We start from the raw sequence: 21410 nt of genomic DNA, 5'->3' as shown, positions 1-21410 counted from the left end.
TATCAAAACATCCAAAACCTGCAAAATTTTGAAAGATGCGATTTACGAACCACAACTTGCATAAAATGATTCAATTAGTAAAACATCCTGATTTATTCATACAATACATCCATAAGGCACAAATCTCATACAATTACACAACTTTATTAATCATTCACACAATAACCATTCAATGCATACCCTTAGGATTTTCCTAGAAACACAAACAACTCAATTCATACTTAAAGGACTCAATGCACGAAATTAATTATATACAAGCATAATTTATAACAATTCAGGAGTAATAGAATCACGTGAAAGATGATCAACAAGAACAAAAAACAATTGGGATTTTCCCTTTCAAACAACGTACAGAGGTTGGGTACCAACTTCACTACCAACCAATTATCCCATGTCTTGGAGCGAGAATTCTCACTCTCTCATGATCTACTCCTAGTTCTTCAAAGAGTAAAGAAAAGTGAGGGTGTAGAAAACTAATGTGTCTCTCCTTTTAAATTTAAACTTAACTCATCTTTCCTCTAATCTATCCTCAGTTACTTATTCATAACTCTAGTTACTTATTCCTTCTCCTCACTTAATAATAATAATAATAATAACAACAACAATAATAAAATATTTTAATAAAATATAATCCTCATATAATTTACTCAAAACAAATATATAAAATACAATTTCAACCTTAAAATGCTCTTCAATATATCTTTAAATTTTATAATAAAGTATATATTATTAATCTAATTGCAAAAGTGTAGGATGTCACATGAGTCCTTGAATAGTGATGTGTATGATGTGAGTAATATGTATTGAATGAATTGTTATAAAGATTGAAGACTTGATGAATTATATTGGCAAAGATTGTGGTTGTATGGTGTTTTAAGATGTTGCCCATATGCCTTATATTTGTTGTACATGGGTAAGATATATTCTCACTTCTCTTATGTTATTTTTTTGTTTACTTGATTGGGTTGAACGTCATGCAAGAACTCATCAAGTATATGAGATTGTGCATGAGGGGAGACAAATATTTTTAATTATTGATTATTATTTGCAATTTATTCTCTAAAGTGCAATTCTCTTAGTTTAGAGAAGTCAAATCCCATACTCTTAAAGGATTTTATATTTAAACTTATATATATGGAATTTAGAGTTATTTTATTATATATTATTTTTCTTAAAATTTTGTAAAGGTCAAATTGTACTCCGTTCATGAACTTATATTTTATTTCTCTTTTATACTAAGCAATTTTATTTTATTTTATTTTATTCCTCTTTTATACTATGAAATTTTTATTTAAGACGTGGAAAAGGTGTGACAATAATGAATTATGGTCATCATCACATGTAGACAAATAATACATTTAATTACATAGATACATCGGCCTTATTTGATTCATCCAAATTTGAAATGTGTTATCTTTGTATAAATCCTCACCGTTTTAGAATGTAAGAAGTTCTGAGTGGGACCCATGTCAAATTCCCCCTAATTCTCTAAAAATCAGCTCTACAATAAAGCTTTTTTTTTTTTCCCTTTATTTTTTTTCTCTCTAAATTCAGGCTTCTCCCTCCCCCCTCAAATTCACACCATTTCTCACTTCCCAAACAAACCGTAAATCTTGTAGGATGAAAATGTTTCATTGTATTAAGATATTAACTATTTTTTATTTTTATTATTGTCTTTTAGTATTTTTACTATGTAAAATAAAATAATTGAAAAACAAAAAGGATAATTTTTCATTCATAAAATTTAATCACAAGACTTGACTCTCTTTTTTCTTTTCATTGCATCACACGACTTGACTGAAAAATAAATAGATAAATAAAGTACACTTCTTATTATTTTAGAATACAAAAAACAATTAACTTCAAACATATGGTTTAGTGGTAGGGGTTGATCCAAGCTTAAACAAAGTCAGGAATTCGAATCCTACCTTGTGTATGCAACTGCGTTAAATTTTGGGACCAGCTATCGGTCGGATAAAAAAAAAATAAAGAATACAAAATAACTCTGCAACTATTTAATAACTTTATGAATGGTAGTACGAAAGTCTTAAACATACAACGTCCAATTGTAGACTGGTCCAGGCTATTGTCCTACACCCACTAATTTCTTATTTAATATAAAGAAAAGAAATAGGATTAAAGGGAGATATTTTCTTGTACGAAGAATGGACATTTTTATATTATTGGGGCAATTTTCTTTTTTAAATTTTCGAAATAGATAAATCTAAAAAAAAAATCAAAATAGGATAAGTCTTGTTAAGTTGTATTTCATAATCATGACTTTTATTTATTTTTTCTTTAAAACAATTACAGTTATATTTCAAAGCATCATATTTTTTGTTAATTTTATGTAAATAAATATATAATTTTAACATAAAAAAATAATTCCAAACAAGTCGCGTGCTTAAGCACGACTTTGTTTTTAGGAAAAATATTAAATAATGAAAATTATATTTATAAACACGAGTTTCGTATAAAACAAAATATCACATTTATTAAAAGTCGTGTCTTTCAAACACGAGCTACCTATAATCGGAATTTTTTTTTAAGTTAACCATTTCAAGGATTTTTAAAGAAAGTTACCCTCTTACATAAAAGAAAAACCAAAGAATGCATACATTTAGTATTTTAATTGCGAGTTATTAAGTCCCTAAAAATGAAATAAAATGTATATAGATAGATAATATGATACAATAAATAAATAACTTTATCAACTTACTCCAAGTATGCATGTATACTTGAGATTAATGTCTTGAAATTATCGTAATATTTAGTAATCTTAAATGGTAATAATATTGTTCTCATTTGTCCTATAAATAAGAATCAATCCAAAAATCAAGAGGGTAATTCAACTGGTAATTCACTTTTAAAATTTATATACCATGATTGTTTGAGATTCTTTTTGTAAAGAATCTTATACTAGACTTTTTAGTAATCAAAATAATTATAAGAGGAGAGAATGAAGGATCTTGAAAAAATTTTTCTATAAAAAGATGTTCATTTGAATATGACGATGTCAATACTTTTATAATTTTAAGTTTAAATTGATTGATAATGGAGGGATTCCTTTTATTCGTTTTTAGGATGATCTCTATAAAACTAATATCAATTAAAATAAACTGATAAAATCTTTTAATTTTCTATAAACGGGTAGTTTCTTAATAATTTCCTGAGGTTCAAGATTTTCTAACTCAAGTTCTATAGTAATTATCTTTTCGATAAGAGGTTTTAATATGAAAATCCAATGGTGGAGTTAATTCTTGAGATTCTTTTAAAGATTTTAGAGGATGAAGGTTTTAAAATTGAAAAGGAATTAGTGGTAATTATAGGGATATTTATAGAGGATGGTAATTTTTTTAGGGGTGTGCAAAAAATCCAAATTGATCCGAACCGATCCATAACCGATCCGATCCATATTGAAAAATACGATCCATTTTGAAAAAAAATCCGAACCGAACCACTTTATAAAACTGGTTCAGTTAACCGATCCATTTTTACAAAGTGGATCGGTTCGGTTCGGTTTGATCTTTTAAAAAAACCGATCCATATATGAGTAAAAAGTGGATACCTGCACCGCACCGAACCGATCCAATTTCAAAAAAACCGATCCATATTTTAAAAAAACCAAACCAATCCACTTTACAAAAATGAATCGGTTAACCGATCCACTTTTATAAAACGGTTCGGTTCGGTTTGGATCGGTTTTTTCAAAAAAATCGATCCATGAACACCCCTAAATTTTTTAATATTAGAGATAGACTTTGATGCGGGAATTATGGGCCTCATGGAGGGCCTCATAGGATAAGGGAATTTCCTGTATAAATTTACGACTTAAAAAATTAAATAAGAAATTATTTTTTCATTTTATAAATTCTATTTCAAAAAGAAACAAGAAAGAAGGCTTTGCCATCTAGAAAAATATGTTTTGAAACAATATTTTTAACATCTTTCCCTAAAACTGCTTTAGCTGATTTACAATCTATTCTCAAAGGAAATTTTTTATTTATTAAATCACTTTGAAATTTTTGTATACATAGGACAATACTTAAAATTTCTTTTTTAATAATGTTGTATTTAAGTTAAGACTTTAACTCCCAAATGAAATCTAATTATTTGTTCAGGGAACTCTTTTACCTTTTGTTTTAATATTCCTCCAAAACCTATTTCTCATGCATCTGTTACTATAATCATAAAGGCTTCGGGATTGAGAATTCCTAAATAGGCAATGTTTTTACTAAACATTTTATTTTAATTACTATTTGAGTTAATTTAGAGATTTGATGTTTAAGATTCTTTTTAAGCCTATTAAAAAGGGATTTACACATTATTTTTAAGTTGGGTATGAAATCAACAACGTAAGTTAGACATTTTAGAAATCTTTGTAATTAATTTTTATATTTTATTTTATTAGAAAATTTATCAGCAAATTCTATACTTTCTTTTTAATTGGAGTAATAGTTCTTTGGTATATTTCATGTCCTAGAAATCTTATTTTTGGTTTGAGCTATTTTTATTTTCTTTTTAGAAATAACCATTCATTCCATTCTTTTTAATAATATTTTTAAAGATAATTAAATATTTTATATGTTGTTCTAACACATAATCAATATAAACCAATGCAAATTGCGAATACGGGTTTATTATTTTATTCATAATGTTCTAAAATTCAGAAGGAATATTTTTTAATACCACGAGCAAGACATTCCATTCGAAATGTCCAAAAGTAACTATAAAAATATTTTTGTACTTGTCTTCTTTTAATTTTATTTGGTAATATCCAAATTTCATATCAAATTTAGAAAATATTGTGGCTAGATATATTTTTATTAATTAATTATGTTTTGCTAGATAAAAGATACCTAATCTATTTTAATACTTTATTTAAAGGTTTACAATTTATTACCATTCTTGCTTCTCCCTTTTCTATTTCAAAAGAAATTTGTAACAGAGAAAGCAACACAACTCTAAGAATATTTACTAGGATTAATTAATTTTTTATTTAAAAATAGATTTATTTCTTTTCTACAATAATATAAAAGTTTAGGATTTTCTAAATCAGAGTTTAGTCCTTGCGAAGCTTTATGTTTTTATGAATTATTCAGCTATTTATTCTTATTCTTTTCTTGATTTGATTTATTTACAATTTATATATGCAAAATGATTAATACTCACTTTTCATAATTTTAGATATTTAGGAAAATATTGAAAAGTAAACCTAAATATTGAAGCCTAAAGAAATAAAGTTCGACTTTAAACCACAGAGTATGTTTAATCCTTTAAGGAACAACTAAATTAACATAGATCTTAAAGGTTTTAATTGAACATAGTTGTAACGACCCGGTTGGTCACTACACTTCCAACTACCGCACACCGGAAACACTAGACAGAATAGAACGAGTATATAATTATAGAATCAAGAATATAAATATATACAATGTTCCAATCCAACTAGAGTTAGAGTGTACAACACAAAGTACAATCAATGCTACTATCCCAAGTAGCTACATAGCAAAATAGTCACAAAAGCGATCAGCTCCACCGGTCCGCCGAAGACTCATCATTAGACACCCACCTATCCCTGCTCTGCTCCCATACATAGTATGATCATTGCAGTCCAACATCATGGAAACAACAAAAGGGTAAGCTAGTGTAATTAAAAACCAACATATGAATATATATATATATATATATATATATATATATATATATATATATATAGCAATATAATAAACAACAGCTACAGTTATCAGCACACCCGTACAGCTTATACCCCTCAACAATATCAGCACCGCAATGCGGCAATATCAGCACTGCTTAGCAACAACAACAACACCACTCGAGTGGCTATAACGGAACCGCAAAGCGGCAACAACAGCACCGTCTTAACGGTTATATCAGCACCACATATGTGGCTAATAACAGCACCGACTTAGCGGCTATAGCATCACACAACTCAGCACAGCACAACACAACACAGCACAACATAACACAGCACAACAATTCAACACACTTATTGTTTATCACAATTCAGCCCAACCTACTATGGTTCCGCCATACTATAAAATTTTACATATTAATTCATTGCTTTCAGCTCAACAATACACCTCTAATACAGCTAAATATTATTATCTCAGCTTTATCACCTAGTCATCACAACATATTCATCAAATATAACTTAGCTCAGCATATAACAACATTGATTAACAAGTTCAGCACAATTCAACAGCCAACAACATATATTTCAATATCCCCTTTCGTGCCCAGCGTGCTCGAGGTCGCGCCCAGCGCGGCTCAACCCGAGAGCACCAGGGGTCATCACGCCCAGTGCAAGAGTACTCGCGCCCGACGAGACTCAACCCGAGAGCACCAAGTCTCTCACGCACCTGGCGCAATTCCAAATTGCGCCCAGCACCTGCCTGGCAGAGACTCAAGGAGTCTCGTGCGCTCAGCGTGGCCTAACCCGCGCCCAGCGTGGGGAAGGCAGAGACCTACCAAGGTCTCGCGCCTGGCGCAATTCACATTGCGCTCGGCGTGCTTTTGGCAGAGACTCCCAAGGAACCTCCGCACCCAGCGAGTCCAAACGTGCGCCTAGCGCGGCACCAAAGTATCCCAAAACATGTTACCCTTGATATCGCGCCCGGCGCAGCTCGAGTCACGCCCGGCGTGGGCCAACCAGAGACTCCCATTTACAAGCTCGCCCGGCGCACACAGCATTGCGCCCGACGGCTTGCCTAAATGGAGTCCCCTGGTGGTCACGCGCCCGGCGCGAAGAACAGCGCCCAGCGCGAATTCAACAGCAACTATCCCTAAGTTCGAAATCTGTCCATAATCCTGCAAAATTTAACAGAACACCAGCATGCAATCCAGCTAAAAGTTCCCATTTTCACCAAAGGTCAATAAAAACACTTCATTTCCCACATGCAACCATGATTCAAGGATTTCCCCAAAATTTCTCAAAACCCCGGAAACCCCAAAAACTTAAATTTTTCATCAATCTCAGCCAAAATCCTCAAACATTTAACAACTAATGAGTTCCTAAAACTCTTTTACATCCAAAAACGGCGAAAAACCTAGCTTCCCTTACCTCGGTCAAGGATTCCGAGCTTCCGGGAAGGAGAAATAGAGAAGAGAGTTGATGAAGAGCTTGAACAACCCAGAGAGAAGAAGAGAAGGCTCCAAGTACTCGGCTAGACGTCCACGATTACTCCGCACTACCACCTAAAGTCAGCAACAAGGAGAAGAGTAAGAGAGAGTGAGTGAGAGTCTTAGAGTGGAGAGGAAGAAAAATGAGAAAGAAGGTCACGGGTCTCACAACTTCCCCAACAACAAGAGTTTTCGTCCCCGAAAACCGACTTACTTGGGAAAAGAAACGGATACCGCTCCTTGCATTGCTGCTCCACTTCCCAAGTAGCCTCACCGGTAGCCGCATCCCACAGGACTTTCACCAGAGCAATGGACTTACCCCTCAACTCCTTCAGCTTAAAATCAACCACAGCTATTGGCAGCTTCTCAAAAGTCAGGTTTTGCTTTATCTGAACATCATCCAGCTCCACCACATGACTCGGGTCATGCACATACTTCCTCAGCTGGGATACATGAAATACATCATGTAGGTTTGAAAGAGACGGTGGCAAAGCCAACCGATAAGCAACCGGACCTACCCGATGTATAATCTGATAGGGACCCATGAACTTCGGTGTTAACTTCCGTGCCCTCAACGCTCTGCCCACACCAGAAGTCGGAGTCACCTTCAGAAACACATGCTCCCCCTCAGCAAACTCCAAAGGCTTAAGCCTTTTATCTGCATATGACTTCTGCCTACTCTGAGCAGTCTTCATCCTCTCCTGAATCATCTTCACTTTCTTAGTAGTCTATAGGATCAACTCCGGTCCCACAACCACTGACTCACCCTCCTGGTACCAGCACAGAGGAGTCCTACATCTTCTGCCATACAAGGCTTCAAACGGCGCCATTCCAATGCTAGCATGAAAGCTGTTGTTATAAGTAAACTCCACCAGCGGTAGGACCTCCTCCCAGCTACCCAAGTGGTCCAACACACAAGCCCTCAGCAAATCCTCCAAGGACTGGATTGTCCTCTTTGACTGACCATCCGTCTGCGAATGATAAGCAGAACTCAGTTTCAGCCTCGTGCCTAGGGCCTGATGTAGACTCTGCCAAAATCGGGAAGTGAACCTCGGATCTCAGTCGGAGATAATACTAGAAGGCACCCCGTGCAACCGTACTATCTCCTTTACATACAACTGAGTCAGCTTCTCCAAGGGCCACTTGATGTTGACAGGCAAGAAATGTGCACACTTGGTCAATCGATCAACAATTACCCATCACTATTCCTAGCTGACCTAGGCAACCCAACAACAAAGTCCATAGTGATACTATCGCACTTCCATTCCAGGATCTCTATTTGTTGCATCAACCCACTCGGCTTCTGATGCTCAACCTTTGCCTTCTGACAGGTCAGACAGGCCGCCACATACTCAGCGATCTCCCTCTTCATACCAGACCACCAAAAGTTCTTCCTGAGGTCTTGGTACATCTTAGTCATACCCGGGTGTATGCTAAGTCTACTCTTGTGGCCTTCTTCCAATACAGCTCTCCTTAGCTCAGCATCCTGAGGTAGGCAAATTCTACCTCTAAACCTCAAGATCCATCTTCTCCCAGCTCAAAACCCGCAGCTTTCTCGGTACCCAGCAAACCAAGAAGTCTCACCAACTCCTCATCCTGCAACTGCTTGAGTCCAACCTACCTCAAGAACTCATTAGTTATGGTAACTGCCCCACAACTAATGTGATCCTGAGCTAACTCCACACAGAGATTCAAATCTCTGAACTTCTCAACCAGCTCCAGCTCTCTTACCATCATACTTGACATGTAGATGGATTTCCTACTTAGCGCATCTGCCACCACATTGGCCTTGCCTGGATGATACATCAACTGAAAATCATAATCCTTCAGAAACTTCATCCACCGCCTCTGCCTCATGTTCAGCTCCTTCTGATCAAACAAGTACTTCAGACTCTTGTGATCACTGAAGACGCTGAACCGGGCACCATATAAGTAATGCCTCCAGATCTTCAAGGCAAACACCACAGCTGCTAACTCCAATGGGTGGGATAGTTCCTCTCATGAATCTTCAGTTGCCTTGAAGCATATGCCACCACTCTCCTGTTTTGCATCAGCACACACCCCAGACCTTGATGAGAGGCATCACAGTACACATCAAAAGGCTCACCAGAATCCGGCAACACCAGACCAGGAGAAGTTGTTAACCTCCTCTTCAGCTCAACAAAACTCTGCTCACAGTCTTCAGTCCAAATGAATGGCTGCTCCTTCCTAGTCAGCTGGGTCAGAGGCGCTACTATCTTAGAGAATCCTTCAATGAACCTCCGATAGTAACCCGCTAATCCCACAAAGCTCCGAATATCCGTGACAGTCCTCGGGCGCTCCCACTGCAACACCGACTCCACCTTAGCCGGATCAACAGCAATCCCCTCAGCTGAAATTACGTGGCCCAAGAACTTCACCTCATCCAACCAGAACTCACATTTTGAAAGCTTAGTATACAGCTGCTTCGCTTTCAAAATCTCCAACACTGTCCTCAAGTGCTCTTCGTGCTCTTCTCGAGTCCTTGAATAAATCAAAATATCATCAATAAACACTACAGCAAACTTATCCAAGAACGGCCGGAAGATCCTGTTCATGTAGTCCATGAACACTGCGGGGGCGTTGGTCACACCAAACGGCATTACAACATACTCATAGTGACCATACCTAGTCTTGAAAGCAGTCTTCGGTATGTCACTCTCTCTCACCCTAATCTGGTGATATCCTGACCTCAAGTCAATCTTAGAAAACACCGACGCACCCCTCAGTTGATCCATTAAGTCATCTATCCGGGGAAGTGGATATTTGTTCTTAATGGTCAACTTGTTCAGCTGCCGGTAATTAACACACAGTCGACTACCTCCATCCTTCTTTCTTACTAGTAACACCGGAGCACTCCACGGCGAAACACTTGGTCGCACCAACTGCTTTTCCAACAAGTCCTCCAACTGACCCTTCAGCTCAACCAGCTCAGCAAGAGCCATCCTATAGGGAGCCACTAACACTGGTCCCGCACCTGGAACCAAGTCAATGCTGAACTCCATCTCCCTAACAAGAGGCAACCCAGGCACCTCATCAGGGAACACATCGGTATACTCCCTCACCACATCGATATCAGCTAAGACCCTCTCGGTCTCCACACTCATTGCAACAAGCAGAAGACAACATTCTGCTCCATCTCTCAACAATGACTCAGCCTGGCCAGCTGAGATCAACAGCTTATCCTCCTCCTGAGGAAAGATCAACCGCCTATTGGCACAATCAATTAGAATGCAATTGACAGATAACCAATCCATTCCCAAGATTATGTCAATATCCACCAAAGGTAAACAAATCAGGTTCACCTTGTACTTCTTCTCATTCACCATAACCGGGCAACCCACACACAATTCAGAAGCAATCATAGAAGCAGAAGCGAGCGTCGACACAAGCAGTCTCAACCCCAAATCACACACAGGCACACCCAACATAGCAACACATGCATAAGATATAAAGGAATGCGTAGCACCAGAGTCAAAGAGAATCATCACATCCTTACCAGCAGCTTTGCCCTTCCCCTTCACAAGATCAGAAGAAGTCGAAGCCTCAGCACCTGTCAAGGCAAATACCCTACCAGCAGTAGTGGGTCTGTCACCCTTTTGAGTATCAACTCTCTGTGCGCTACTCCTCTGAGTATCAGTCCTCTGCACATCACCCCTCGGAGTACTCCTCTCTGGTCTGCCTCTAGCAGGGCAATTGGCTGACTTGTGGCCCATCTGATGACATCTGAAGCAACGACTCTCTGTGTGCGGACAGTCCCTGACAAAGTGGGGCCCAGCACACTTGAAACATCTCAGAGTGGCACCTCCACTCTGTCTGCCTCCACTAGCAGCACTGGAAGATTGTCGAGCAACATAACCCCCTTGCTATGGCTGGGGCCTGTCATACGGCTTCCTCTGACTCTCACCCTTCTTGGACCTAGATGGCCCCCTAGCAGTCCTCACAACCCGGTTGCCACCCTCTAACCGCTCCACCACTTTTTCCTTCTCCACTAAGGCCGGAAACTCAGTGATGGCCATAGGCACCACCACCCTCTTCAACTCATATCTCAACCCATCAGCAAATTTCCTGCATTTCCAGGTCTCAGCTATACCTTGCGAATAAAAACGAGCCAGGTGCTCGAATTTCATCGCATACTCAGAAACTGTCATCCCTCCCTGATGCAGTCGCATAAACTCTGCCTCCTTGGCATGCCTCACGCTTTCCGGAAAGTACTTCTCTATAAACAACGTCCGGAAGCACTCCCAATCAACTGTAACTCCTCTAGCAGCAAGCATCTGATAGGTGCCTCTCCACCAATGTTCAGCCTCCCCAACAAGCATACACACAGCATATGCTAACCTCCTCTCTAGAGGACATCCCAGGACAGTAAAGATCTTCTCTAGCTCACGGATCCAGCGGTCAGCTACCTCTAAATCCGCATCTCCTGCAAACTGTGGAGGATTACACTTCCGGAACTCAGCAAGATCCCGGCTTTCCTGTGACCCTGTAGGTCTTGCTGCACCAACTGCAGCTCTCTCAGCCTCCATCCTAGCAAAATAGGCATTTTGCTGTTGCATAGCCATAGCCATCATCTCTATGGCACGGGCTATCTGCTCGTTGGTCCTAGTCATCGTCTACAAAAGTAACAACATTTTTAGTAAACAATAACTAAACCACACAACAATCAATAGCACAACAAATCATCACAGCAATTTCAGCACAGCAGACATCACAGCACAAAGTTAACACATCAAAAAGCCTAAAGGGACCACCCCCAAAGAGTGTCCACTAGACTCGACCCGCTCTGATACCACTAAAGTGTAACGACCCGGCTGGTCACTACACTTCCAACTACCGCACACCGGAAACACTAAACAAAATAGAACGAGTATATAATTATAGAATCTAGAATATAAATATATACAATGTTCCAATCCAACTAGAGTTAAAGTGTACAACACAAAGTACAATCAATGCTACTATCCCAAGTAGCTACATAGCAAAATAGTCACAAAAGCGATCAGCTCCACTGGTCCGCTGAAGACTCATCATTAGACACCCACCTATCCCTGTTCTGCACCCATACATAGTATGATCATTGCAGTCCAACATCATGGAAACAACAAAAGGGTAAGCTAGTGTAATTAAAAACTAACATATGAATATATATATATATATAGCAATATAATAAACAATAGCTACAGTTATCAGCACACCCGTACAGCTTATACCCCTCAACAATATCAGCACTGCAATGCAGAAATATCAGCACTGCTTAGCAGCAACAACAGCACCACTCAAGTGGCTATAACGGCACCGCAAAGCGGCAACAACAGCACCGTCTTAACGGTTATATCAGCACCACATATGTGGCTAATAACAGCACCGACTTAGCGGCTATAGCATCACACAACTCAGCACAGCACAACACAGCACAGCACAACATAACACAGCACAACAATTCAACACACTTATTGTTTATCACAATTCAGCCCAACCTACTATGGTTCCGCCATACTATAAAATTTTACATATTAATTCATCGCTTTCAGCTCAACAATACACCTCTAATACAACTAAATATTATTATCTCAGCTTTATCACCTAGTCATCACAACATATTCATCAAATATAACTTAGCTCAGCATATAACAACATTGATTAACAAGTTCAGCACAATTCAACAGCCAACAACATATATTTCAATATCCCCTTTCGCGCCCGGCGTGCTCGAGGTCGCGCCCAGCGCGGCTCAACCCGAGAGCACCAGGGGCCATCGCGCCCAGCGCAAGAGTACTCGTGCCCGACGAGACTCAACCCGAGAGCACCAAGTCTCTCACGTGCCTGGCGCAATTCCAAATTGCGCCCAGCGCCTGCCTGGCAGAGACTCAAGGAGTCTCGTGCGCTCAGCGTGGCCTAACCCGCGTCCAGCGTGGGGAAGGCAAAGACCTACCAAGGTCTCATGCCTGGCGCAATTCGCATTGCGCTCGGCGTGCTCTTGGCAGAGACTCCCAAGGAGCCTCCGCACCCAGCGAGTCCAAACGTGCGCCTAGCGCGGCACCAAAGTATCCCAAAACATGTTACCCTTGATATCGCGCCCGGCGCAGCTCGAGTCACGCCCGGCATGGGCCAACCAGAGACTCCCATTTACAAGCTCGCCCGGCGCACACAGCATTGCGCCCGACGGCTTGCCTAAGTGGAGTCCCCTGGTGGTCACGCGCCCGGCGCGAAGAACAGCGCCCAGCGTGAATTCAACAGCAACTATCCCTAAGTTCGAAATCTGTCCATAATCCTGCAAAACTTAACAGAACACCAGCATGCAATCCAGCTAAAAGTTCCCGTTTTCACCAAAGTTCAATAAAAACACTTCATTTCCCACATGCAACCATGATTCAAGGATTTCCCCAAAATTTCTCAAAACCCCGAAAACCCCAAAAACTTAAATTTTTCATCAATCTCAGCCAAAATCCTCAAACATTTAACAGCTAATGAGTTCCTAAAACTCTTTTACATCCAAAAACGACGAAAAACCTAGCTTCCCTTACCTCGGACAAGGATTCCGAGCTTCCGGGAAGGAGAAATAGAGAAGAGAGTTGATGAAGAGCTTGAACAACCGAGAGAGAAGAAGAGAAGGCTCCAAGTACTCAGCTAGACGTCCACGATTACTCCGCACTACCACCTAAAGTCAGCAACAAGGAGAAGAGTAAGAGAGAGTGAGTGAGAGTCTTAGAGTGGAGAGGAAGAAAAATGAGAAAGAAGGTCACGAGTCTCACAATAGTTACCACGAGAGTAGGAGTCAATCCAATTAAATAAACCTACATGAAGGGTATTTTAGGTTAATTTACCTTAAAGAAAAATAATTAAATTTTTGACTAAAATATTTGAACATATAGGAACTCATTAAGTGAACTCTCAATTCTAAAAGTTTCTCTTATATATGAAATTTATTGTTATTCTTGTTTTACTTACCATTGATCTTAGAATCACTTTTCAACTTAACCTTTAAGTATTTTTAAATTTTGTTTGTTCAATTTAATTAATATTAATAATTACAAAATTAAACATGTAATTCTTATAAATTTGATAATTTATTACTTGACAATAATTATACACTTATAATTTTCTTACATCAAATAAACATAAACAAACAAATAAGGAGTTATTATAATATCATAATGACATTATATTTAATAGAATTAACTAACATAAAAAACTAATACCACGTAATAATGAATAGATAAAGTGTACCAACTCGAAATAAATAACATTTGAATTACAATGACTTAAAAAAATGTTATGATTGAATTACTTAATTATCATATTAACTATACTTGTGATTAAAATATTAAATTTATAATATTAATAAGCAAAATAAGAAATATTTTTATCTTTGAGAAATTTTATGACTTAAATATTAAATGAAATCTTGTTAAGGACTTGATTATAAATAAAAGAAAAATTGAGAGTCAACTAATATAGTTAATTACAAGTATTTATTGTTGTACAATTACTAATTGTATTTTAGTTGGATTGATAAAAAAAATTCTATGAATGACACACTATCTTGAGACAAAAGACAAAATATAAACTTTTGTCCTAAGTTATTCTATTTGAATTCGATCATCTTCTAGTTTAAAATAAATAAAAAATAATTACTTTTAGTTGTTTGAAAAATATATTATCATGTTTAAAATTATTTAGATAAAATAATTTCAATAATTTATTTTTTACTCAAATAAAATGTCTTTTACCAAATTCTCATAAAATATTCTCACATATTCAAAATGAGGTTGTTTCTCTCCATAGCTACCACCATACATGGGTCCTAGGGTGAAAAGTAAAACATTTTAATTGAAAATTTAGATTTTAATTTAATCCTAAAATAATTAATATTTTAAATTTTAAAAAATTCCATATCAATAAAAATATGGATAATTTGAGTATTGAGATGATCAATTTTAACAAAAAAATTTAACACTATTTAAAAAATAATTAAAAATAAATATTATATAAATTTAGATGATTAAAATCAATTTTTTTTAAGGACTAAAATCAAATAGAACGAATTATTAAAGGCCCGAAAACATATATAGCACTATAAAGAATCACATATTGAAATAACACATTTTATGAATATTTTTCTTATAAAAAATATAATTTAATATCTATATTAATTTATAATTTTTTTTTATTAACAATAGAAATTAAATTCTCAATTGTTTATTTATTGTTTTGGGCTTCTAAAAAACCAAGCCCATCAAATCTTAGACCTAACACCATCCCAAGCTACCCCAAAACCACCCCACCCAACCTTCTTCAACCGAAAGAGGTGCACAAATATTGTAAAATGTACTATGCCTCACATATCTATAATCATTCATAATTTTTCAATTCTTTCTCAACAATCTGCATCTCATGCACTTCATTGTTAATTTTTCCGTTCAGTTTTCGCTATGATGAAAGTGAAGAAGAGCAAAAGAGACACTAATACTCATACTGGGGAAAAGAAGAAAAAGAGGAACAGGGTTACTTTGCAGGACGTTCAAGTTGAAGGTATACTATTTTTTTGTTTCCATGTTCTCACCCTTTGTTCAGCTGTTTCTGATGCTAAATTGTTTTTTCCAGTGGATGATGGAATGCAGGTTACAGAGGCAAAGAAGGATGAAGCTTCTATGACCAAGAAGAGGAAGAACAATCACAAAAATCTAGTTAGGAAACGGAAACAAAAGGGCCAAGAAGTTGATTTGGAAGAACAAGGACTATTTTCAACGATTGTTGAGGGCACTTTGTCAATGGCATCTGATGGAGTATTAGACAATTGCCATTCTAAAACTGAGGTGATCCAAGACTTGGATGGACACAGAGATTCTGATGCTGGAGCGGTTATCAAACCCTGTAATGAGATGCATATCCTATTCTATTTTATATTTGCATTTTCAAATGTATTGCCTCAAGTTTTACATTCATTCAGCTCATGAAATTTGTCTTGATCTTGTAGGTAGGTCAAAGAAAGATAAGAAAAAAAGAAAAAAGGAGGCTCAAATTTCACAGGAAACGGGAGAAGGGTATAATCAGGAGGAAGTTTGTATTATATCCTCCGGAGATGATGACTGCTCTAAGGGAATGAAAAGTATGAAGTGTTTGTTTAGCTGTCGAGTGCATTAATTTTTGTTTGCTCTAAAACTCCAAACATTATACATCTAAAACTTTTATTTGCTTTATTCATATGGGATGGTGGGCATGTATTTTGTAATGTCAAATTTTGTAGCATAGTTAATGTATTGTGAGTCTATTTAAATATTTTTTTGGTTCAATTTGCAGTAGTAATTGCCATTTGATATTTGAGGATTTTTGTTAATTTTCATCTGTAGATGTCTCTCCCATTTGCCAACAACTACCCTTAACTTCTAGTTGTAAACATTTACACAGTTTTTTAAAATTTATTCTTTTGATCTGTTGATAGAATGGATTGTGATGCACCATTGTACTTTTGTCCATATTTGTAACCTATTGTCTATTAAAGATCATACTTGGCGTAGTATCTGACAGGTCTTCTCAAATTGCAGAATGGATCACAGAATACCATCAAAGTAGACCAGGATTGGAGGTATTGCAACATCAAATTGATGACTTTATAACTGCTCACGAGGCAAAATTGGAAGAGGTATGTGTTGGCAAACATGCATAAGATCAAAACAGAATAATTGGATGCTCATGTTGTCTCATTAAGCCATTACTTCAAAATTCAGCTACTTTATGCAGAATTCTTGCTAAATGGAAGTGTCAGTGAATCTTTTTCTTGCAGCTTAATTTTCATGGCATCAATTTTTGATGCTCACGTTACATTACTTCGAAATTCGGTACTTTATGCAGTTTTGTTGCTGAATGAAAGTGTGAGTGAACCGTTTTCTTTGGGCATAATTGTCATGGCATTTTCCTATACCAACCAATTTCATGGCTTTGAAAAATAACTAGTAAAAGAAGCAAATAATTTACCTTTCAAGAGTACTATTGAATAGGTTAGTGAAAGAAGCAAATAGATCAACCTGCGGTTTTGATTGATGGAGAGTCTAGCTGAAGGCCCTAGGGGAGAAAAAAGAGGTTGTATTGCTTATTAGCAAGTAATCGAACTGATTTATGATGGAGTTTACAACTAATATTAGAACACGGTGGGCTAATTGAGGATTTCCTTATAATTATAGGTATATACAAAGGGTCTACTCTGAGCCTTTATCCTTTTACCTTGTTTTTGGGTATGCTTACAAACTGAGCAAATTAAGCTAGTGTCACAATGTATGCTTTTTACAAGTGATATAGTTTATGTGCTAGTGGAATTGCTACTGGAGATCATTTAATGGTTACCAGAGTGGTTGAGAAAAGCTTTGTAAACACATTATTTCTGATCAAGTATGAGCAAAATGAAGCATGTAAAATGGAATTTCAGCAAGACAAGCACTAGTAATATCTGTGGAAATTGGGGATCATACCATTCCACTAGTCTCTAGTACTTTGGATCTATTAAACAAGATAATGAAGAAATATAACCTTCAAGTTGAGTGAATGAAATGATAAAGTGTCTTTGTTGTTATTTGTGATTCAAAAGTGCTTCTCAAGCTTAATGAAAATTTTTGTGCACAATCACTTGACCTTTGACTATCATATGGCATTATATGTTGAGTGATAAAGAGCCTAAAAAGAAGCCCAGTTAGTGTTGCAAACATGAGGATTTGTAGCAGTGGTGAATAAGTGGGCATAAAAGACAAGATAGAAACAAAAGTGAATACATTAGAGAGAAAGCAAGGTAGCATCTATTGAGGAAAAAATGGTAGAATATTGCCAAAGGTGGTTTGACTGTGGGATATGACAATAGAAGCCCAATCAGGAGAGTGGATCAGATGCAAGATAGCCCCAAGAAAAACTTTAGGCAAAACCATTACATAGGATGATAGGACTTAAACCTAAATTGAGTTTTTGAGGTTTTGGTTTGTGATAAAACACAATGGTGTCATTTGATCCATCGAGTCAGGGGAGGCTCTGTTGTATTTGTCAATTGCAGTATGTGACTGAATCAAGTTGTCTGTCACTATTGTGCCATTATATCAAATTATGTTTAACCTTTTATTTTCTAACTTATGAATGATCCCACATTTTTCCTGTCTTTATTTTGGTTTTACTTAGAATAATGGTTTTTTGATCAATGCAGGAAAGAAAAGAAAAAGAAGCCCTTGCTGCAGAAGGGGGATGGACGGTTGTTGTACACCATAAGGGGAGAAAGAAAACTACTGACTCTGAAAGTGGGGTTGCTGTGGGCTCGGTTGCTCAAGCTGCTGTGGAGAATAAAATGACCAAAAGGAAACATAAAGAAGTTGGTCTAGATTTCTACCGCTTTCAAAAAAGAGAAGCACAGAGAAATGGTATGATTTCTTTTTTGAAATTCTAAAAGTTGTTTTGTTTGTGTTGAAACAAATATCAATAATTAACTATAGATCCACAATGTTTTTATAAATTGAAAGAAAAGCATAAACATGTCATTTTAGGGAGCTTTCATTTTATACACTCCTCTTTTATATTTGTACGAGGTTATTTTTCTTTTTAAATTTCCCCAACTTCTATTGTGCTTTAGATTCACAACTCATTTTGTCAACAACTAAAAATTTATGCATGAAAATACTAGCAAATCCTGTTTCTGGAGGTTCATGAAGTGAATTGTCATGTTGCTATGTGTTGGAACCACCTGAATTAATGATTTTATGTAGAAGTCTCACGCTTTAAACCCTATATTGTTTCTTAACTTCTGTTGTGTACAAAGTTAAGATTTTATACAAAAATGAATGTCATGAAAGAATGTACCTTAATCCTTGGTGATCATGTTGCTGTTCGCTGGAACTGCATAAGGAACTATATGATTTTATTTAAAAATATCATGCCTTATACCTCATTTAGTTTCTAAACTCATGAGTTAAAACTTGGCAACTTTCTAAATTGATCTTGATTAGGTCTTTTATCTCATTGTTAGCGGTCAAACTGAGATAAAACATTTATGTTGTGGTTGCAGAGCTCATGACATTGCAGAGCAAATTTGAGGAGGATAAAAAACGTCTGCAGCAGATGAGAGCTGCCAGGAAATTTAGACCTTATTAAACAATGTTTTTAGCTTTAAAGGTTCACCGGTTTTTTTTTGGTGGATTTGGGTTGGAGTTGGCGGTGGTTATGTAGTCTTGAAGTTGAATTATCCTATAGCTCTCAATTTTTCTTTTAAAAAAAGAGGTTAATGTATCATTCCAATTTTGTCAAAAATAGTTGTACATTTAGTGTAGCTAGTAGTTATTTTGAATTGAGTTATGACTTTGCAGGGTTGGCAATGCTGATCGACCCCTTATTTCCATCACTGACTGCATTTGATCTTTTTGGCAACGTTGTTTTAAACTTTACAATATCTCTTATGTTTATTTAGTTCTTTACTTGAAAAATGAAAATTCAAGAAGGAAATGTTGAAACGTTGAACAAATAGTTAATTATCTCATGTTTCATTATTTTTTTTTCTCCCGTTGAATTTGCTTCTAATGTCGGCCTAAATTTTGTTTGGTAAATATGATTATGATGGAAAGTAAGAATCCATTGTTATTATGTTAGACTTTGGTAATAGAATTGTGAAGGAATGTTAAAAGAGTGTTTAAGTTTTGATGTCAGTGTAAAAAGGTAGAAGAAAACTCAAAACTAATTCATTTTAGTTTTATTTTTGCGATTAATTAGTGTGTTACATTACATTTTTTTTTTTATAAAAAAATATTTGAATGCCAATCACGTTAAAGATTTACTCCTCTATCCTCTATCTTTCATTCTTCAGGTATCAAATTTTTATTTTTTTTCTCCTCTAAGGATACCAACCAAATTGGTTTGATTGCTTTCTTAATAACAATGGATGATGAATTTCTTTATTTCATATTAAAAATGGATGAAGGACGGCCTTAAAAAAGCGAGTGAAGGATAGGAAAAGGTTTTAAAAAATTGTTACCTGCAAGTTATATGGGCATCTTTAGTTTGGGTAAATTATATTTACTTTCCCTAAAGTTTAACTTGATTACATTCAGACTTTCGGAGTACTCCTTTGTTTTACAGGTTTCATGTCCTTGTATTGAGATTCAATTATCAAAATACTTGCTTTCCTTTTAGTAGGGATGACAAAATATGTTTAGTATATTGGATTGACATGTTTAATTCGCCAATAGAATCGGTTGGATTGAAATTTCTTAATCACTTTTAAAATGAGATTAACAATTAAACTTTTTTTTTGGGCAGGGTTAGATCAACTAATTGAATTTGATTTTTTTTTTTGTATTTATCGTAAATGTCAATACTTAATTGTAGTTGTGAAATTATTGATGGTATTGAACTAAAATATTAATGTTTCTGTTTTCTTCCTTTTAATTTTAAGCCATTGGTAAACAGGGGATATGCATTGTAACAAAAAAAAAAAAAAAACAGAGGATAAGCATGGCTTTGGCCCTCCTCTCTCTTCGCTCTTTGAAAATACTAATATTTAAGCATATGCAATACATAAGCAAAATATTTATTATATATAATAAAATTTTATGATAAATTATATATATAAATAAATATTACATTTGAATATATAAATCATATTTAAAATTTGTATAAATAGATATTTTTAAATATATAAATTATATTTTAAATTTATAATAAATAACTTATATTATAATATAATATTATTTTTATTTATTGATAATTTATTTTAAAAATATTAAAAATTAATTTACAAATAATTATGATAAATAAAATTGAATTAGATAAGAAATAAAAAATTTCTAAAAACTCTCTCATAAAATAAAAAAAAATTCTTAAAAATAATTATCGTACAAGATAAAAATTCATATTTAATATTAAGAAATTGGTATTACGATAAAATATATTTATAAAAATAAATATATAATTACTAGAAAATAATTCACATATTCTTTAGTTGATTCTTTGATTTGTCTGAGATTAACTCACCTTATTTCGATTGTTGTAATTAAGAAATTATTTCTAACTATATTTTTAACTCTAGTTTTTACTACATAAACTTTTCTGATAAGTCACTATTTTAAAACAACATAATTGATTATTTAAGAAAAGTTTAAATATATTTTTAGTTCTTATAAAATGAAAAAATTTTAATTTTAGTCTTTATAAAAAAATTTCTTTGATTTTATCCTTCTAAAACATGAATCATTGATTTTAGTCCTTATAAAATATTTTTGACCTTT

At 35.5% G+C, this 21410-nt stretch overlaps 1 protein-coding gene across 1 annotated transcript; it reads left to right on the top strand.

Moving 5' to 3' along the window:
- Positions 1-15405: 15405 nt before the first annotated feature.
- LOC109789054 (uncharacterized) lies at positions 15406-19579 on the top strand. The gene is made up of 7 exons (XM_020347918.3): positions 15406-15492; positions 15589-15696; positions 15769-16038; positions 16142-16273; positions 16710-16807; positions 18347-18557; positions 19199-19579. The coding sequence occupies exons 2-7, from the start codon at positions 15597-15599 to the stop codon at positions 19282-19284; spliced, it is 897 nt and encodes a 298-aa protein (XP_020203507.2). The 5' UTR covers positions 15406-15492; positions 15589-15596; the 3' UTR covers positions 19285-19579.
- The last annotated feature ends 1831 nt before the right edge of the window (positions 19580-21410 follow it).

Source organism: Cajanus cajan, chromosome 7, assembly GCF_000230855.2.
Source record: "Cajanus cajan strain Asha chromosome 7, NIPB_CcT2T_4, whole genome shotgun sequence".
Lineage (NCBI taxonomy): Eukaryota > Viridiplantae > Streptophyta > Magnoliopsida > Fabales > Fabaceae > Cajanus > Cajanus cajan.
The sequence above is the reverse complement of the archived record's forward strand: the minus strand, read 5'-3'. Positions and strand labels throughout refer to the sequence as shown.

What these genes read in the sequence shown, in the direction of transcription:
- LOC109789054 (XM_020347918.3), top strand. Translation starts at nt 15,597, where the DNA reads ATGATGAAAGTGAAGAAGAGCAAAAGAGACACTAATACTCATACTGGG. An exon ending in GCAGGACGTTCAAGTTGAAG is followed by an intron (nt 15,697 to 15,768) that starts GTATACTATTTT and finishes TGTTTTTTCCAG; the next exon opens with TGGATGATGGAATGCAGGTT. An exon ending in TGGAGCGGTTATCAAACCCT is followed by an intron (nt 16,039 to 16,141) that starts GTAATGAGATGC and finishes TTGATCTTGTAG; the next exon opens with GTAGGTCAAAGAAAGATAAG.